This window comes from Hemitrygon akajei, chromosome 7 (genome assembly GCF_048418815.1).
Source record: "Hemitrygon akajei chromosome 7, sHemAka1.3, whole genome shotgun sequence".
In the NCBI taxonomy this organism is placed as follows: domain Eukaryota; kingdom Metazoa; phylum Chordata; class Chondrichthyes; order Myliobatiformes; family Dasyatidae; genus Hemitrygon; species Hemitrygon akajei.
In genome coordinates this window covers 71,094,854-71,114,392 of record NC_133130.1, presented here as the reverse complement: position 1 = coordinate 71,114,392, position 19,539 = coordinate 71,094,854, and the positions used below count along the sequence as shown (strand labels likewise).

The 19,539-nt window shown below is 40.1% G+C and overlaps 1 protein-coding gene across 4 annotated transcripts in view; it reads left to right on the top strand.

The window, feature by feature from the left end:
- The window catches only part of LOC140730544 (utrophin-like), a 460,763-nt gene that overhangs the window by 84,169 nt on the left and 357,055 nt on the right, over positions 1 to 19,539 (top strand). For all 4 annotated transcript variants that reach the window (XM_073051151.1, XM_073051153.1, XM_073051152.1 and 1 more), the window contains 4 exons: positions 4,479 to 4,642; positions 5,376 to 5,579; positions 11,362 to 11,543; positions 12,558 to 12,708. In XM_073051151.1, the coding sequence (XP_072907252.1) occupies positions 4,479 to 4,642; positions 5,376 to 5,579; positions 11,362 to 11,543; positions 12,558 to 12,708 (701 nt within the window). The remainder of the gene's footprint in view (positions 1 to 4,478; positions 4,643 to 5,375; positions 5,580 to 11,361; positions 11,544 to 12,557; positions 12,709 to 19,539) is intronic.

Below are 19,539 nucleotides of genomic sequence, written 5' to 3'. Positions count from 1 at the left end.
ATTAGTCTTAGATTAATCTTATACCTTATCAAAAGCATTTAAAAAATGGTTTCCAACAAAGTGCAGCAAGAGGTTTGAACTAAAAAAAGGATCAGTAAGGAATGGCAAGTCAAAAATTCAGCCCAGCACGTGCAGAGACTGTCAAGTATAAATAAAAAGGTTTTAAACAGAACAACTTGCGAGTTCATAAACAGCGAGTACCAGGTCATAATAATCATTTTTTAAAAAGCAGAAATGGCTGGCTACATTGGAACAGTAAATGTGTTTGATTACACAACAGCTAACTGGATTTTATATACTGCACGGATTGAATAGTATTCTGAAGCAAATAAGCTAGCCAGTTAGTAACAAGAACCAATTTTGTTGAGCGCATTTGGTTTGAAGGCCTACAGTTTAATTCAAAGTTCAACTGCTCCAACCAAACTAGCAGAAATGAGCTTTGCTAATATTGTGGAAGTAATCTAGGAACACTTAGAACTGACCCATTGTTGATTGCAGAATGCTTTGGATTTCATAAGCAAAATCAAAGGGAAGCCGAGTCCATTTCACTGAAAGTGGCTGAATTGAAGAGGTTGTCTTAGCATTGTCAGTTCAGTAGCAGGCTTGATGTACTGAGATCATTTAGTTTGTGGAATCTTACAAAGAAGCATTCAAAAATGGCTCCTAACAGAAACACAGCTTAAATTTAAAAAGCAGCTAAAATTAGTGTATCAATGGAAGCAGCAGAGAGAGGCGCAATTGAGTTGTCGTCAGGAACGAAAATGAGTATTAACAAAATTGCATTGTTTAAACAGAAACTGGCCTGCTGAATAAATTGTGTTACCATTGTGGCAGGGGCTCACATACACCAGACTAATGCAGGTTTAAGGGTGAAATTTGAAGAAAATGCAACAAAGTAGGACACATACAAAGAGCATGTTATGCAGACAAAAATAAATGGACTGCACAGAGAAGAGAAAAAGATTAAAAAGGTCAAGGTGTAGTTTCAAAAAGACTACGAATCTACATGCTGTTAATGAAAAATCCAATAATGATGAAAGTCACACAGGAATGTATAGCCACAAGATTTACAATGTGAAAATTAACAATAAACATGCAATATGACTTACACCAGAACTGAATGACAAATTAATTAAAACAGAATTGGGCACTGGTTTGGCTGTTTCAGTCATTCCACAAAATGAGTTTAAATGGCATTTCAAAAATACTAAACTTCACTCCACACCAAAACTATCCTTTTTATCTGAAAACAGATGGTATTTTGAACAATCCAACTTAAAGCTACCATTTTCAAAAATGGCTTCATATTCTGTTCTTTGCCATTATTAGGAATATGCATTTTAATTAATAATCTGTTCTCAGTGAAATCCTTCTGTTCCATCTTGTATCTTTTGTAAGATTAATATTTGGAAGAGTATTTTATGATGCTGATAGAAGTGATGTTTATAGGCAACTAATTTCATCTAAACTAGGAGTTGAATTGAGATGGCTCAGATTGATATTGGCAAAGAGAGCTGCTGGTGTTCAGCTGTTGCCACCTAGGTCCAAGGCTTGTTGGACTTACTATGCAGTCTATTCTAGACTTGTTTGCAGTTTCCTTACTGCTTCATCATTGGAATCCATGTATGTCAGCATTAGGCTGAAGAATGGATGGCCAGTTATACAGCTTAGGTGTTTACATTGAGTTAAAAGGGCATTAGTGCTTTTCTAATTTAAAAAAAATCTATTATTGACTTGTTTTTAAATGTTACTGAATAAAAGAAGTCTCTGACAAGTGGCAAACCTTTGCACCCAGATTTGCATTCTCTCAAAGGCTGTCATAGTATTTCAGGGTGTGGCCTCATTGACACACCCCCTGATGCCTCCATAATACTGGTGTGGTTTAATGCTTGACTGCAGTGTGGGTGATTCAGAATGCTAGGCTAGGTTCAATATGATCTGGCTCTATGGTATGTGTATCTTGAGTACCTGTATCAGTCGTTGGCTGGTTCAAGTATATGTTTGCATTGATTCATGAATCATTCTATTATTGCACATAATGAGCTTGCAAATCTCCCAACATTAATCTGTATCGACTGCTTAGGTAAAGATAAAATGCTTGCAGAAATTGTTCTGGGGGAATCAGTGGCATAGTTATCAGTTTGTTGAGTGGCAAACTAGAGATGAACTAATGACCAGAATTTAATTTAAATTAATGGCAGGATTAAAATGCTAGTTTAATTTGTGTTCCTATTACCATATAAAGAAAATGATAGAAAAGATTTGTGGGTGGGGCAACATTTATGTTAAAGACCTCTCATCAGAAATATCAGAGTTGATTTTTTTTAAAGATGCAGCTAAACGAGGAAGGGGAGCACAGAATAACACTAGCAGGCCGGAGAGCTGAAGTGACAGACTGGAGTGAAGATGGTAATAGGATTCATTGGTATGCTCAGCTTGTTTATATCCAGCAGTGTAGCTGTATACAATTGCCTGACTCTTCACAGTGCATGTAGGTACTGCTAGACGATAGTCATTGAGGTAGGTTACCATGTTCTTCTTGAGCACTGGTATAATCAAGCCTGCTTGTGTCGTGGTTTCTCGTGCCCCACAAACGACCAGGAGACGCAGAAGATTCTTCAAGAAGTATTAAACTTTAATTTGCAAATCAAAGCTGAGACAGTCATTGAGCTAGTCGCTGATTGCCCACCCATCCTTGTACATAGCATTTTTTATAGCAATCTCCTGGTTTAGTTGCATTAGCATATCCGTCTATAGTTGCGTATCACAAGTACATCCGCCACTATTGTTTCTACCTATTGACTTAATCATGTTCTAATCTACATCTCTTAGCTTCATCTCATTAACACACCATTATAATCTACATCCTTAGTTAGCCTCTCATTAACACCCCATTATCTTCTACATTCTTAAGATTTCATTCTCCTACTAAATTGGATACATGCATAGCAAATAGCAAGCTCAAAGCTGATTACATAGTTTTGGTTACATAGCAAACAATGCAACTTTTATACTCCAATACTTGAAGCAGGTGGGTGCCTGAGCCAGACGAAGCGAGAAATGGTGAACATTCCAGCCATTAGATCAGCACAGGTCTTTAACACAGGGCCAGATGGATGCTTTCCATCGGTGAACTGAAGGATGCTGTCATGTTGGCCTCAGAGTCTGAAATTACGGGGTCATTGGGGGCTGTGGGAGTTTATGAATTCCCATGGAAGTTATGTATAACTCCTTAGTTACACACAAATATTGTTATTCCAAATCATCCTTACAAACAAGATTCAAAAATCAATAATTTATTCAGATTTCAATGGATAATTTTGGGTTTGAAAGCACTTTAAATAAAGCAATGATATTGATGTCACTATAAGTCAAGTCAAGTCAACTTTTATTGTCATTTTGACCATAACTGCTGGTACAGTGCATAGTAAAAATGAGACAACGTTTTTCAGGACCGTGGTGTTACATGACACAGTACAAAAAAACTAGACTGAACTACGTAATTAAAAAAAACACAGAGAAAGCTACACTAGACTACAGACCAACACTGGACTGCATAAAGTGCACAAAAACAGTGCAGGCATTACAATAAATAATAAACAGGACAGTAGGGCAAGGTGTCAGTCCAGGCTTCGGGTATTGAGCAGTCTGATAGCTTGGGGGAAGAAACTGTTACATAGTCTGGTCGTGAGAGCCCGAATGCTTTGGAGCCTTTTCCCAGATGGCAGGAGGGAGAAGAGATTGTATGAGGGGTGCATGGGGTCCTTCATAATGCTGTTTCCTTTGTGGATGCAGCGTGTAGTGTAAATGTCAGTGATGGCAGGAAGAGAGACCCCGATACTGTATCTACAAAAGATACTGTATCTACAAAATTCAAAATATACATACATGCATTCACTGAATATTAAATGACCAGTACTTTACAAATCTCATAGACAAATCGTCAAATTTATCCATTCCACATTATTGTAAGTTTACTTATGATTATTTCTATGTTATAAAGATCAAATACTCATAGAGAGACCATTTTGTCGAACACTGCCATTCATTCGGGGGGAGGGCAGGAGAATGGGGTTGAGAGGGATTAATAAATCAGCCACGATGGAATGGCCGAACAGTCTCAATGGGCTGAATAGACTAATTCAGCATTCTATGTCTTATGGTCTTAACTGCCCTCTGAAAAGGCCCAGTAAGACAGAAATGAAAGATCTTCAACAGCAATCACCCCTCTCCAGCGCTGTTTCCCCCTCCCACCATGAAAGATCAAAACCTGAATCGATTCTGCAGTTAGTGTTAGTGCACTTGGTGTAGCTCTCTTAAATTAGTCTCTGGGGGCACAAGGTGAAAATGCTTTTGGCACTTCTTGATTTGGTCCCTATAAATGTCCAGAGTTGAGTAAACTGGACATGTTTGATTTTGCATTTGTGGAGTATTTGAAACTTTGTTTTGATCTAATTGCTGATTTATGCTTTACACAGATATTGCTGTTACCCTGCCTGACAAGAAATCCATCATTATGTATGTAACATCTTTATTTGAGGTGCTCCCTCAACACATCAGCATGGAAGCCATCCGTGAAGTGGAGACTCTCCCAAGACAGCACAAGGTTGAATGTGCTGAGAGTCCTTCCTCTCATGAGTTGGTAAGTGATTATTGCATACATACAGTAGCGAAACACTAGGTAGTAGTGAGAGCTCTCAGATGAGAATCACTCAGCTGTAATTTTCAGTGTGATTGGACTTGTTCAGCTGGCTTGTTATTGATGAGATTGGTGTTGACCCAGGATTTGAATACAGCAGAATATAGGTCAATCTGAAATTTAGATATTACAGAAAGAAACTTATTCAAGAAACCCTCAGAGAATTAAGAAAGAGGCATGCTTGAATGGTAAAGGGTTAGGTTGACAAATTATTAAATTTGAGCAAATCCTAATTTAAAAAATACTTATTGTGTTCAATATTAAATTGGTTACTGATTGTATGTGGTTAAGTAAGGTGCTAGGGACATGGTCATAGCTGATGGATGTTGGTGAATATTTGTGAAATAAACTTATGAATGAAGTTATCCAAGCAGTCACCTGAAGGGAAAATAAGGGAGTTGAGACTTAAGTGTCTCCATGTCAAAACACAATCAATTTGGTTCAGTAAAAGTTAACCCACACACGTCTCAAGATACGTATCTGGCTATCTGAGAGTCGCAAGGAATTAACACACACAGTTTTTCAGCTCAGAGGTAAAAGACATGGAGACCCATATTTATAGCTGAAATCCCAACCCATTTGAAAATGTTAAGTCATATAGATATTTGAAAGTTCATAGCTTACAAATGAGCAACTGCTGGTATAAAGGGGATTCATTTTGTATTTTTTTTCTTAGGACGTGACCTCTGAAAAAGTGGCATTGAATTCTGGAGCTTCAGCTCCCAAGACAGTGACAGAAATAGAAGTGGACTTGGACAGTTATCAAGCAGTTCTTGAGGAGGTCTTGACATGGCTATTATCAGCTGAAGATACTCTTCAGATGCAAGATGACATCTCCACTGATGTAGAGGAAGTGAAGGAGCAATTTCACATTCATGAGGTATAATATAAATTCTGTACATTGGTAAGAGATAGCTGAAATAAGTTGTGGGGAAGTTTTGTTGAAGAATAAACAAAACATATAAAGCAGGAGTGGCAAGCCTATGTCATGCTTGACCAAGATGGAATGCCCAAAAGTTTTGTTGGCATGCAGTGCTGCCCTTCAATTCTTTAAACTCCACCCATAATGAAAAGATACATAATGATTATCTTTATTTCCAAATGAAGCTGTGAATTTTTTTTACAGAGCAGTGAGATGTTTTCACAGGAAATGTGTCAGACCAGCTTACTGCAAGCGAGAGAGAACACATGATGTTGGGTGGTCCATTTAAAATCCTCACAGACTTGGTGTATACACCAGTATTTGAATAGTGAACAGTTGCAATCACAATAGTATTTAAGAATGATGGTTATTTTTCAATTGTCTTTTAAAAGGGTAGTATTAAGAATTTCTAATAGGTTTTTCTAAAATGTTTCATTTTCTCGGTCAGATTTTAGGAGTTAGAATTTATTGAGGCGGTTCTCAGAACTGTGTTGAAATTGCTTTGCATGAGAAGGAAACAAGGATTAATTCTGATTGAGGCTAATCCAATGGAATACTTAGTTGTTGCATGCAAAATTCAATTATCACACAATTTTAATTATTGTCTGGGGTTGTTATGTGGCTTAAAGTACATGAAGTTGAGAAGGCAAACACGAGGAAATCTGCAGATGCTGGAAATTCCTGACGAAGGGTCTCAGCCCGAAACGTCGACAGCGCTTCTCCCTACAGATGCTGCCTGGCCTGCTGCGTTCCACCAGCATTTTGTTTGTGTTGCTTGAAGTTGAGAAATTTGTTTCAAGCAGCAATTGTTTATTATATCAATGTGGAATTGATAAGTTGTTTTTAATATTGAAAATGCCTTGATTCCTACCTCAAAGAAAAAGGTAGATGGCTGATTTAATGAATTGCTTTTGAGAGTGCTGGCATCTCTCCAGTGAATGTGGTTGAAGTTATTTTCTCTTAATTTTCACTCACTCTTATTCACTTTGCTCTGTTAAGGTAATTATACCCAATGGCTGGGTGAGATGTTTTAGCGAATGATGCTGTTGTCCCTGGGAAATGTTTATGTTGCACAGATTCTGAAGTAAATGTGAAAATACTAACTGTTTATATTAGATTCTTTCCATTTGCTTTACTGCTCTCTGGACATTGACATGCACATTAATTGTACTTCCCAGAAAATATTTTGTTATAGCAGTAATTCACTAAGTCAGTTTAGGTTTATTATCACTCAGATGACATGAGATATCTTGTTCTTGGGCAGCAATGCAAAGGCGTAAGATCACTATAAGTTACATAATAAACAGTGGGGTGACAAGGTAATGTAGTGGTTAGCACAGTACCAGAGACCTGGGCTCAATTCCCACTGTTGTCTTTCAGGAGTTTGTATGTTGTTCCTGTTATTGCATGGAGTTCCTCCAGCTGCTCCGGTTTCCTACCACAGTTCGATAGGATAATTGGTCATTGTAAATTGTGCCCTGATTAGACTACAATTAAATCGGGGGTTGTTGAGCTCAAAGGGATGGAAGGGCCTATTCCGAGCTGGGTCTCAGTAAATAAATAAAAAGGTTACCCACCCTACCCAAGTTAGTGATCTTTTTATCAGATCTGGAAAGTGGGTGGGGGAAGAATGAATTTGTGGAGAAAGAGGTGAGGAGAGAAATGAATAAAAGGGAAATCATACAAGATCGTAATAAGAAGAGGTGATAGTACAAAGGCTAAGTAAATTGTAGTGGTTCAGTAGCAGAAAGAAAAAGTTGATTCTGAGGTGGTGTGGATGCAAATTCATTGGAGCAGATTTGATTAATGCCAAGCCAGCTGTACGAGCTGTTCAGTTTATGAAAGTAGGTTTTTAGCTGAAGCAGTCTACCCAGAAATTAATGTAAATTTCCAATTTAGTATGAAAGCTTTCCGAAACATAGAAATCTACAGCACATTACAGGCCCTTCGGCCCACAATGTTGTGCTGATCATGCAACCTATTCTAGAAATTGCCTCGAATTTCCATACTGCATTTTCTAAACTCCATGTACCTATCAAAGAGTCTCTTAAAAGACTTCCGACTTATGTACAAATCAGACTTAAAGACGGACTCAGGAATGGAACTCGTATGTAACCCGGGGACTGCATGTACAGCATATTTATACAGCCATCCCATGACAGGAAAACATATAAAACTAAGAAACAGAAAAAAACTTCTAATTTAAGTTTAAATTAACATACAACCAAAATTATCCCACGGGTCTTGCACTTTTCCCTCAATGTTAATTCTTCCCAACATGTGTTCATATGATGAAATCTTAATCATTTCCTCAGTCCATTCCCTCACAGTGGGCATCTGGGTTTTTTCCAGTTTTGCAGTATAATTCTTGCAGCTGTGATAAGACCCACCTTTAAAATAGTAAATTTGTCATTGTTTACATTAGGTATCATTGTCCTATCACCCAGGAGATAAAACTGTGGGCACAAGGGCAGTGTAGACCCCGACGAATTCCCCAACAAATCAAGGACTTTACACCAAAATGGACGAACCATGGAACACTCCCAAATCATGTGAAAATATGTGCCCACCTCATTTTTACATTTCCAGCATAAATTATTATCAACAATCCCCATTTTTTGGAGCCTAGTTGGTGTCCAATAATATCTGTGTACTATCTTATACTGAATAAATTTCCCTCTCGCTTCCCTAATATGTCTACCCACATTTGATAAAATATTTGACCACTCATTATCTTCAATATCGCTTCCAAGATCCTTCTGCCATTCTGCTTTGAGATTATTACACGGTTCACCCAGAGTGCTTGAACTTTTTATAAAACACTGATGCTTTATGAACTTCCTGTGGTAGTGTAAAGTATTCAGTTAAAGGGTTACTTTGTGGGCCACCATTCTTGAATATGCTACTAACGCAATGTCTTATTTATAAATACTTCCAGAGATTCCCTTTATCTACAGAGTTATATTTCCCCTGCAAATCCACATACGACATAAAAATTCCATTCTCATAGAGATCACCTACTGTATTTACACCTTTAATCTTCCATTCTTTCCAGTACACCATTCTTTTCCAAATGCATATTTCAGGGTTATTCCAGAGCGAGGAGTATAACTGATTTAAATGTGACATTCTACAAGCTTTATGAATTGTACTCCACACACTCCTTGAGTGAAATAGTATAGGATTTAGATTAGTCTTGTTTTCCACATGTTGTGAGAGAATGTTAAGGGGAGAATGTAGTGCAATCAAGCTCCGTTTTATAACTACCCAATCTAAATCAACATCAGCCCTGTCCCATCATATGCCTTCTTAACAATACTGTCAACCTGCGCAGCAGCTTTGAGTGTCTCATGGACACGGACCCCATGACCTTTCTGATCCTCCACACTGCAGGAGTCTTACCATTAATAGGAAAATTATGAAAAACTCAATATTTATGAAATGTAGACAGTGTAATTATGATGCTGTGAAATGCTGGTTAATTTATCCATGGGAATGGGATGATTTCCATTGTTGGACTTTTGGACTGCAAGTGTCCTTCCTGATCATGTTTATCTTTGGCCCAACTCATTGATGCAATTATGAGGAAGGCACAACAGAGGTAGAGGTTTGAGGATATTTGGTAGTCCCCAAAGACTCTTAGAAATTTCTGATGCAGGGTGGATATCATTTTGACTGCATCACAGTCTGGTAAGAAGGCTTCAATGTTCAGGATTTCAAGAGACTAGAAGTTTGTAGATTTGGCAAGCTCCATCGCGGGCACGTCTTTTCCAAATATTGAGGACATTTTCGTGAGGCAGTGCCTCAAGAAGGTGGCATCCATAACTAAGGACTCTAATTATCTAGGACATGCTCTCTTGTGGTTACTACCATCGAAGAGGTGATACAAAAGCCTGAAACCCACACTCAACATGAAAGAAGCTTCTTTTCTATGCCATCAGATTTCAGAATGGTCCATGAGCCTAGGAGCTTTTTTTTTGTATTCTATTTGTTTTGAAATTTATAATGATTTTTATTTCTTTACACTCTTCTGCTGCCACAGAACAACAAACTTCATGCCATACCAGTTAATTATAATAAATTGGATTCTGATTCTGAAGTGCATAGTTTGCTGAAAGTGGCGTCACAGGTAGATGTGCTAGTAAGAGGCCTATCTACTGTGAAGGCAATGTCATTGCTTTTATTTAAAGCAGAGATTGATAGGTTCTTGATTAGCAAGAGCATTAAAAGATATGGGTTTGAGGGAAAATAAATTTGCCATGAATGGATGTTGCACACAAAAGAGCACGAAGCATTGTTGAGGATCCCTACCACCCATTCCCCAATCTCTTTTACCCACTGCCATCAAGAAGTTGGTACAGACACATCAGGCCAAAGACTGCCAGACTGAGTAACAGCTTCTTCCCTCAGGCTGTGAGACTAATGAATACTACCACTGGGGTCTTGTCACTAGGACAGCGAGCTGTTTACTATATTATTGTTTACCTTGCTTCACACTACATGCACTTTGAATTATATTTTATTAACTTATTTGTGGGAATATTTTGTTTCGTTGTGTTTGATGTTTTGTAGGTGCACCATGGTCCTGAGGAAAGTTGTTTTGCTGTAGATAGGTACAGTCAGATGACAATAAACTTGGATCAGACTCAATGGGTTGAATGGCCTAATTTTGTACCAAAGTCTCATGGTCTTCTGAAGAAGGTGTTTGTCATGCTGGCCTTCATCAGTTGGGGCATTGAGTAGAGGAGTTCGGAAATTGTGTTGCAGTTATATAAAATGGTGAGGCTGTTCTTGGAATATTCTCTTATAGCAAAGATGTTTTTAAATTAGAGTGCAGAAAACATAACAGGATGTTGCTTGGATTTGGGGCCTGAATTACAAGGATAGGTTGTGTTGACTCGGACTCTATTTCCTGCAACTGATGGTGTATAAGTTTATGTGGGGCATAGGCTGGTGAAAGCATATAGTCTCTTTGAGAGAATAGGTTTAAGACCAGAGGCAGGAGATTTAAAAGGGATTTCAGGGGCAGCATCTTCATCTAAAGTGTGGTGCATTTTTGAATGAAATGCCAGAAATGGTGCTTGAGATGGAAACATTAGCAACATTTAAAAACAGCTTAATAAGTTCATGGATAGAAGAGGATGATGGGGCAAACACAGGAAAATTGGATGAGTTTGCTGAGTATCACAGTTGGCGTGGATGAGGTGGGCTATAAAGTCTTGTTTCCATGCTGTGTGATTCTTCGGTGTTTGGGATTTGCTCAGTGATGGATTTTATATGTTTCAATGAGAGGAGACCTGATAGAAACAAAATTATGAAAGGGATAGATAAGATAGAGGCAAGAAAGTTGTTTCTGCTGATAGATTAGACTAGAACTAGGGGACATGGCCTCAAGATTCGGGGGAAGTAGATTCAGGACAGAGATGAGGAGGAACTGCTTTTTCCAAAGAGTGGTGAATCTGTAGAATTCTGTGCTTAATGAAGCAGTGGCTACCTCAGTAAATATATTTAAGACAAGGTTGGATAGAATTTTGCATAGTAGGGGAATTAAGGGTTATGGGGAAAAGGCAGGTAGGTAGAGATGTGTCCATGGCCAGATCAGCCATGATCTTATTGAATGATGGAGCAGGCTTGACGGGCCAGATGGCCTACTCCTGCTCCTTTTTCTTATATTCTTATGATTGGTCTTATTGATCATGTTGACTCCATTTAATTGTCTTTCTCATCCTTTTTGGTCCAGGCATTTATGATGGAGTTGACTGCTCACCAGAGTAATGTGGGTAATGTACTTCAGGCTGGAAATCAACTCATTGCACAGGCCAATCTTACAGAAGAGGAGGAGGATGAGATCAGAGAGCAGATGACTTTGCTCAATTCCAGATGGGAAGCGTTGAGAGTTGAAAGCATGGACAGACAAGCCAAGTAAGTTGTAAACTGACTTTCTTAATAAAATGTCTTTAACCTTTAGCTACAGATTATTATTATTTTAAACAGTTGTTAACTTAATTATTAATTTTAAGTATTAATGTGCAAACAGTGTTGCTCATCTTTCTGTGGCCATCCAGGTGTCTGACTTGAATGAACCCCACAGCATGACGTATTTATTACAAACTGAATCTAAACTCTTAAGTACTAACCCCTTGAAATAAAAACTAGAATAGAAATATTTGTAATTAGTTGTAGGTCATAGATTATCTGAATATAATTGTTCACTTAATGAACTGCAACAAAAAACCATAATGTCATCAAAAGGATGATGCAGCAGCAGGGAACCTAATTTAATTCATTATTGCTTTGGACACTTCAGATTGAATAGTCTGGATTTGTGTTGTAACATTTTTGTAATTGTGCTGTTTATCAGAGCGCTTAATGGAACTGACCATCTCTTAAGTTTTTCCTTGAACCTTCTGTGTGAGAACAGAAGGAAAGGCAGTATTTTATGACATAGCATTTTATTATTGAAATAACACAACTTGTAAATATGGCATGTTTTAAAGTTCTTTATGCATTATTTTTGAAATACCAGGATACTAAAACAATGTAATATTGCACTGTTCTTTCCTTGTTTTTTAATTTCTATTTTTGTACTAATTTAATTTAACTATATATAATTTCTCCCTCTCTCCCTCTCTCCCTCTCTCCCTCTCTCCCTCTCTCCCTCTCCCCCTCTCCCCCTCTCCCCCTCTCCCCCTCTCCCCCTCTCCCCCTCTCCCCCTCTCCCCCTCTCCCCCTCTCCCCCTCTCCCCCTCTCCCCCTCTCTCCCTCTCTCTCTATAAAATCACTGTAGTTCAGTTTTTTTCCTATTGTTGCAAAGACAAAAAATTTCATGGCGTGTGCTGGTAATATTAAACCTGATTCTGATTCAGGAAGGTATGTGATTTGTTCCTGTACATGTTTTCTGATACTTCAATTAAAAATTCGGTGCTTTTTTCTCAGACTCCATGAAGTGCTAATGGAATTACAGCAGCAGCAACTGCAACAGCTATCCAACTGGCTGACTCAGACAGAAACGCGTATTCGAAAGATGGAAGCACAGACTGCAGGGGATGACCTGGAGTCCTTCAAAGAAAAGATTGAGGAGCATAAAGTAAGTGTGTGCCATTTGAGCATCCCTCTAATCGCCAGCCTCAGATTAAAAGAGTTGATGTCAAGGTTAGTGGTGGCTCTGCTGTGCATCCGTGTCCTGACTGAAAATAAGAAAACATGTTTTATTGATATAGAACCATAGAAAACCTACAGCACAATACAGGCCCTTTGGCCCACAAAGTTGTGCCGAACATGGCCCTACCTTAGAAATTACTAGGTTTACCTATAGTCCTCTATTTTACTAAGCTCCATGTACCTATCTAAAAGTCGCTTAAAAGACCCAAAAATTTAAAGCCTGAATATTTACATAGAAAATCCGATATCCAGATAGAAGAGGTTAATTGGCATATTATAGATTGAATGTCCATCAGCTGAGCCCTTCCATTGTTCTTGTGTTAATCCAGTAAAACAATAATTGCCGTCTTTTTCCTGATGGTCAACTTGTTACCATTTCTCTTTGTGCAGGAACATTCATTATAGTGTGTAAAGCTAATCAGTCGTTTTTCTGTTTAGTTTTACACAGGCTTGTAGAGTTTAATCTGCCTTTTGGCTAAATATTACGATGATCAGAGCACTGATATCACAGCTCCATTTGGGCTACTGTTGATCAGTTAGTCCAGTTTGCAAGTTTGGAGCTTGAAACTCTGAAAATTTTAGTTTCACTTCACTTTCTTCGGAACCATATTCTTTGAATAGGGCCAGCAGGTTATCACATATTCTGCTGTATGGGAAGGTGCTGGTGCAGCTCTTGTCTTTTTGCTGACTCTAGGAGGTCAATTAAAGACAAAATATTGAATAGAAACAGTCACCACATGTTCAAGTGAAGATGTTATACTGTAAACTCAAGAGACTCTGCAAATGTTAAAAATCCAGAGCATTGCACTCTTAAGTGTTAGATGAACCCACCAGGAAAGGCAGCATCCATGGAAATTAGAGCATGGAGCAGATATGTGGAACTATGACATTGTGGCCATTACAGAGACTTGGATGTCTCAGGAGCAAGAATGGCTGCTGAGTGTGCCAGGCTTTAGATGTGTCAAAAAGGACAGGGGGAGACATAAGAGGTTGGGGTGTGGCATTGCTAATTAGGGATAGTGTCACGGCTGCAGAAAAGGAGGAAATCATGGAGGGATGGTCTACTGAGTCAGTGTGGGTGGAAGTCAGAAACAGGAAAGGGGTAATAACTCTACTGGGTGTTTTTCATAAACCACCCAGTAGTAGCAGGGATATTGAGAAACAGATAGGGAGGCAGATCCTGGAATGGTGCAATAATAATAAGGTTGTTGTGATGTGAGATTTTTAACTTTCCTAATATTGATGGCTTCTCCTTAGCACAAGGGGTTTAGATGAGGTGGAGTTTGTAAGGTGTGTTCGGGTAGGTTTCCTGAAACAAGGTGGAGATAAGCCAACTAGAGCCTGTACTTGATCTGGTATTGGGAAATAAACCTGGTCAGGTGTCAGATCTCTCAGTGGGAGAGCACTTTGGAGGAAGTGACCACAACTCTGCCTCCTTCACCATCGCGCTGGAGAGGGATAGGAGCAGACAATTTGGTAAAGCACTTAATTGGAGTAGGAGGAAATCTGATGCTATCAGGCAGGAACTTGGGAGCATAAATTAGTTCCAGATATTCTCAGGGAACTGCATGGTGGAAATTTGGCAAATGTTTAAATGGCGTTCTGCAAAGGTATGTTCCATTGAGGCAGGGAAAGAATGGTAGGGTAAGAGAACCATGGTGTACAAAGAATGTGGAAAATCTAGTTAAGAAAAGAGAAGCTTACAAAAGGTTCAAGAAACTAGGTACTGTTAGAGCTTTAGAAAATTACAAGGTTGCTTCAGTATTCCCCAGGGAAAGACCTTGCTAATTGTGAGGATGAGTTACAGTGGACTGAAGTGCTTGAGAATATTGACATTCAAAAAGAGGATGTGCTGGAGCTTTTGAAAAGCATCAAGTTAGGTAAGTCAGCAGGACTGGATGAGATATACCCCAGGCTGCTGTGGGAAGCGAGGGAGGAGATTGCTGAGCCTCTTGTGATGATCTTTGCTTCATCAATAGGGACAGGAGAAGTACGGAAGGATTGGAGGTTTGCAAATGTTGTTCCCTTGTTCAAGAAAGGGAGTAGAGATAAACCAGGAAATTATAGACCTGTGAGTCTGACTTCAGTGGTGGGCAAGTTGTTGAATAAGATTTTGAGAGGCAGGATTTATAAGCATTTGGAGAGACATAATCTGATTCGGGATGGTCAGCATGGCTTTGTCAAGGGCAAGTCGTGCCTTACGAGCCTGATTTAATTCTCTGAGGATGTAACAAAACACATTGATGAAGGTTGAGCAGTGGATATAATGTATATGGATTTCAGTAAGGCATTTGATAAGGTTCACTATGCAAGGCTCCTTCAGAAAGTTAGAAGGCATGGGATCCAAGGAGACCTTGCTTTGTGGATCCAGAATTGATTTGCCCACAGAAGGCAAAGGATGGTTGTAGATGGTTCATACTTTGCATGGAAGACTGTGACCAGTGGTGTTCTGCCGGGATCTGTTCTGGGACCCAGCCTCTTTGTGATTTTTATAAATGACCTGGAAAAAGAATTAGAAGGATGGGTTTGTAAGTTTGCTGATGACACAAGGCTGGTGGTGGTGTGAATAGTGTGGAAGATTAACGGGTCCCTTTCAGAATGGCAGGCAGTGACTAGTGAGGTACCACAAGGCTCGGTGCTGGGACCGCAGCTATTTACAATATACATTAATGATTTAGATGAAGGGATTAAAAGTAACAGTAGCAAATTTGCAGATGACACAAAGCTGGGTGGCAGTGTGAAATGTGTGGAGGATGTTATGAGAATGCAGGGTGACTTGGACAGGTTGGGTGAGTGGGCAGATGCATGGCAGATGCAGTTTAATGTGCATAAATGTGAGGTTATCCATTTTGGTGGCAAGACCAGGAAGGCAGATTACTATCTGAATGGTGTCAATTTAGGTAAAGGGGAAGTACAACGAGATCTGGGTGTCCTTGTTCATCAGTCACTGAAAGTAAGCATGTAGGTACAGCAGGCAGTGAAGAAAGCTAATGACTTGTTGGCCTTCATAACAAGGGGAGTTGAGTATAGGAGCAAAGAGGTCCTTCTGCAGTTGTACAGAGCCCTGGTGAGACCCCACCTGGAGTATCGTGTGCAGTTTCGGTCTCCAAAGTTGAGGAAGGACATTCTTGCTATTGAGGGAGTGCAGCATAGGTTCACGAGGCTCATTCCCGGGATTGCGGGACTGTCATATGTAGAAAGATTGGAGCGACTGGGCTTGTATACACTGGAATTTAGAAGGATGAGAGGGGATCTGATTGAAACATATAAGATTATTAAGGGATTGGACACGCTAGAGGCAGGAAACATGTTCCCAATGTTGAGTGAGTCCAGAACCAGAGGCCACAGTTTAAGAATAAGGGGTAGGCCATTTAGAACGGAGTTCAGGAAAATCTTTTTCACCCATAGAGTTGTGGATCTGTGGAATGCTCTGCCTCAGAAGGCAGTGGAGGCCAATTCTCTGGATGCTTTCAAGAGAGAGTTGGAGCTCTTAAAGATAGTGGAGTCAAGGGATATGGGGAGAAGGCAGGAATGGGGTACTGATCGTGGATGATCAGCCATGATCAGAGTGAATGGTGGTGCAGGCTCGAAGGGCTGAATGGCTTACTCCTGCACCTATTGTCTAATCAGGTTTATTATCACTGGCATGTGACATGAAATTTGTTAACTTAGTAGCAGCAGTTCAATGCAATACATAATACAGAAGAAAAAAATAAGTAAATCTTACTCAGTATACTTTATACGGTATACGTATTGAATATATTAAAATAGTGCAAAAAAAGTGTGAGGTAGTGTCCAAGGGTTCAATGTCCATTTAGGAATCGGATGGCAGAGGGGAAGAAGCTGTTCCTGAATGGCTGAGTGTGTGCCTTAAGGCTTCTGTACCTCCTACCTGATGGTAACAATGAGAAAGGGGCATGCTCTGGGTGCTGGAGGCCCTTAATAATGGACGTCGCCTTTCTGAGACACTGCTCCTTGGAGATGTCCTGGATACTTTATAGGCTGGTGCCCAAGATGGAGCTGATTAAATTTACAACCCATTGCAGCTTCTTTTGGTCCTGTGCATTAGGCCCCCCCACCTCCATACCAGACACTGATGCAGCCTGTCAGAATGCTCTCCATGGTACATCTATAGAAGTTTTTGAGTGTATTTATTGACATGCCAAATCTCTTCAAACTCCTGGTAAAGTATAGTTGTGGTCTTGCCTTCTTTAAAACTGCATCAATATGTTGGGGCTGGGTTAGAACCTCTGAGATCTTGACAACCAGGACCAGTATATGTAATGGTCACTATAATTGGTGTTTGTGTGAGAACAGGACAGAGGTGCAAGAGAGCCAGTTGGTCTATTGGTCAGTATTTATTCACTTTAAGATCTTCCAATGTGCTTTAAATAGATTAATGGGAGCAGAACAACAAGAATCCACGCTGTACCCTGGCCATGCTGTGGAGTGTCAGCCGATTGCAGTAAGAGTAATTCAGAAGAGGTATATTTAGAAGTTTCGGAAGTAGCCTGCAACACATCACCGTCAAAGCATAGAGGGACCTTCATGAGTTCCCACAGTGGCCAATGACCCTGGACTTCAGTCTCTGAGACTGATGTGAGAGCGTCCTTCAGGAGGGTAAACCCATGAAAACATCCATGGGTTCACTCTCCCATGGTACCCTGTCTGGCTCATAGAGGTCCGTGAGCCAGACTGGGTACCTGGCCGAGTACCTGTGCTGATCAACTGGCGGGCGTGTTCAGAATCAGAATGAGCTTTAATATCACCAGCATATGTCATGAAATATGTTCACTGACTTCTTTAACCTTTCGCTTCGGTACTCGGAGGTACCCACCTGCTTCAAGCAGGCTTCAATTACACTGGTGCCAAAGAAGAACGTGGTAACTCGGCTCAATGAATATCATGTAGTAGCACTTGCATCCACTGTTCAAAGTAAATTTATTATCACTATATTCAACCCTGAGATTCATTTTCTTGTGGGTATACTTAGTAATAGAATCAATGAAAGACTGCACCAACAGGGCAGACAAGCAATGTGCAAAAGTCAACAAGCTGTGCAAAAGAAAGGAAAAATGAAATAATAATAATAATAAATATCGAGAACATGAGCTGAAGAATCCTTGAAAGTTATTCCATCGGTTGTAGGAACAATTCAGTGATGGGGCAAGTGAAGTTGGAGTGAAGTTATCCCCTTTGGTTCAAGAGCTTGATGGTTGAGAATCATTAGCCATTAACCATTTCTGAGCCTGGTGGTGTGAGTACTGCCATTCCTGTGTGTTTTTCCTGATGTCAATAGTGAAAAGAGAGCATGACTCTGATGATGGAAGCACTGTGATGAAGTGCTTTGAGAGGTTGGTGATGAAACATCTCAAATCCTGCCTGAGAAGCAACTTGGCTCCACTCTAACTTGCTTACCAGCACAGTAGGTCCACACAATGCCATTTCATTGGCCCTTCACTCAACCCTGGAACATCTGGCCAGCAAAGATGTATACATCGGGATGCTCTTTATTGACATTCAATGCTATTATCCCCTCAAAACTAGTCAATAAGCTTCAAGACCTTGGTGTCAATACTTCCTTGTGCAATTGAATCCTCTGTTTCCTCACTTGAAGACCCCAATCATTTTGGATTGGCAACAACTTCTCCACAATCTCCTTCAGCATAGGTGCACCAGAAGTCTGTGTGCTAAGCCCCCTGCTCTACTCGCTTTACACTTGTAATGACCTGGTTAAGATTTTACTACTAATGTTGTAGGGTATTTCTTTTAATGGCTTTCTGTAGAAGCAGTGTGTTTGGTTGGTTGCCATTAAAGATAAGGGGTTATGATGTTCATGCTTGGAAATGTGTCATCCAATCAAGATGGTAGAATTGGGAGAAGTTTCTAGAGAATGCTGGGCGGAGAGGTGTTGTGATGGACACTGGGGTGGGTTGAGGTCTTTTCAGTGGCAGATGGAATGGGAAGAAGAAGCTCCAGAGAACCGGCTGTAGGATTCAATTCAATAGGAATGCGTGATTCAGTGGAGTCCAAGAAGGGAAATCCTACTGGTGGTTGATGAACAGGAGTTGGCGCCGAGAGTTCATCGGACACGTCAGCTTTTGGAAGATTTGAGCTCCAACCTGTGCACATTTGACTGCTTTAATTATGATGGGCCCTTTTGTTGTTTTTTTTCCTCCTCTTCTTTAATAACGGTTTGGGTAAGTTTACATTTATAAATATACTACTTTATAATCATATGCAGTGTATGATCTGTTATTTCTTGCTGACAGGCAATTGCATGAGGCCAGTATTTATACAGTGTTCACACAGATTGGGGTTTGGGTGGGCGAGACATCCCAACTTCCTGGTTTTCGGGACTTGAGTCGTATCGACCCTAGATGTACGGAGTCTGAGTCTGGTGGCTGTTACTGAGGGGCTAGTGAGCCACATTGCCAGAGATGCCTGGTAAAAAGAGGTTTCATGCTTATGACTGTGTGTCTGAAAACAGCTGCAATGCCATATTTATGTTGGTTGGTGATACCACTGTTGTAGACTGAATCAAAGGTGGTGACGAATCAGCATGAAGGAGGGTGATTGAAAATCTGGCTGAGTGGTGCCGCAACAACAACCTCTGTCATGCATTGTCACCAAGTCCAAGGAGCTGTTCATTGACTTCAGGAGGAGGAAACTGGAGGTCCATGAACCAATCCTCATTGGTGGACAAAAGGTGGAGAGACTCAGCCATCAGGCTCTTGAACCAGTGGGGATAACTTCA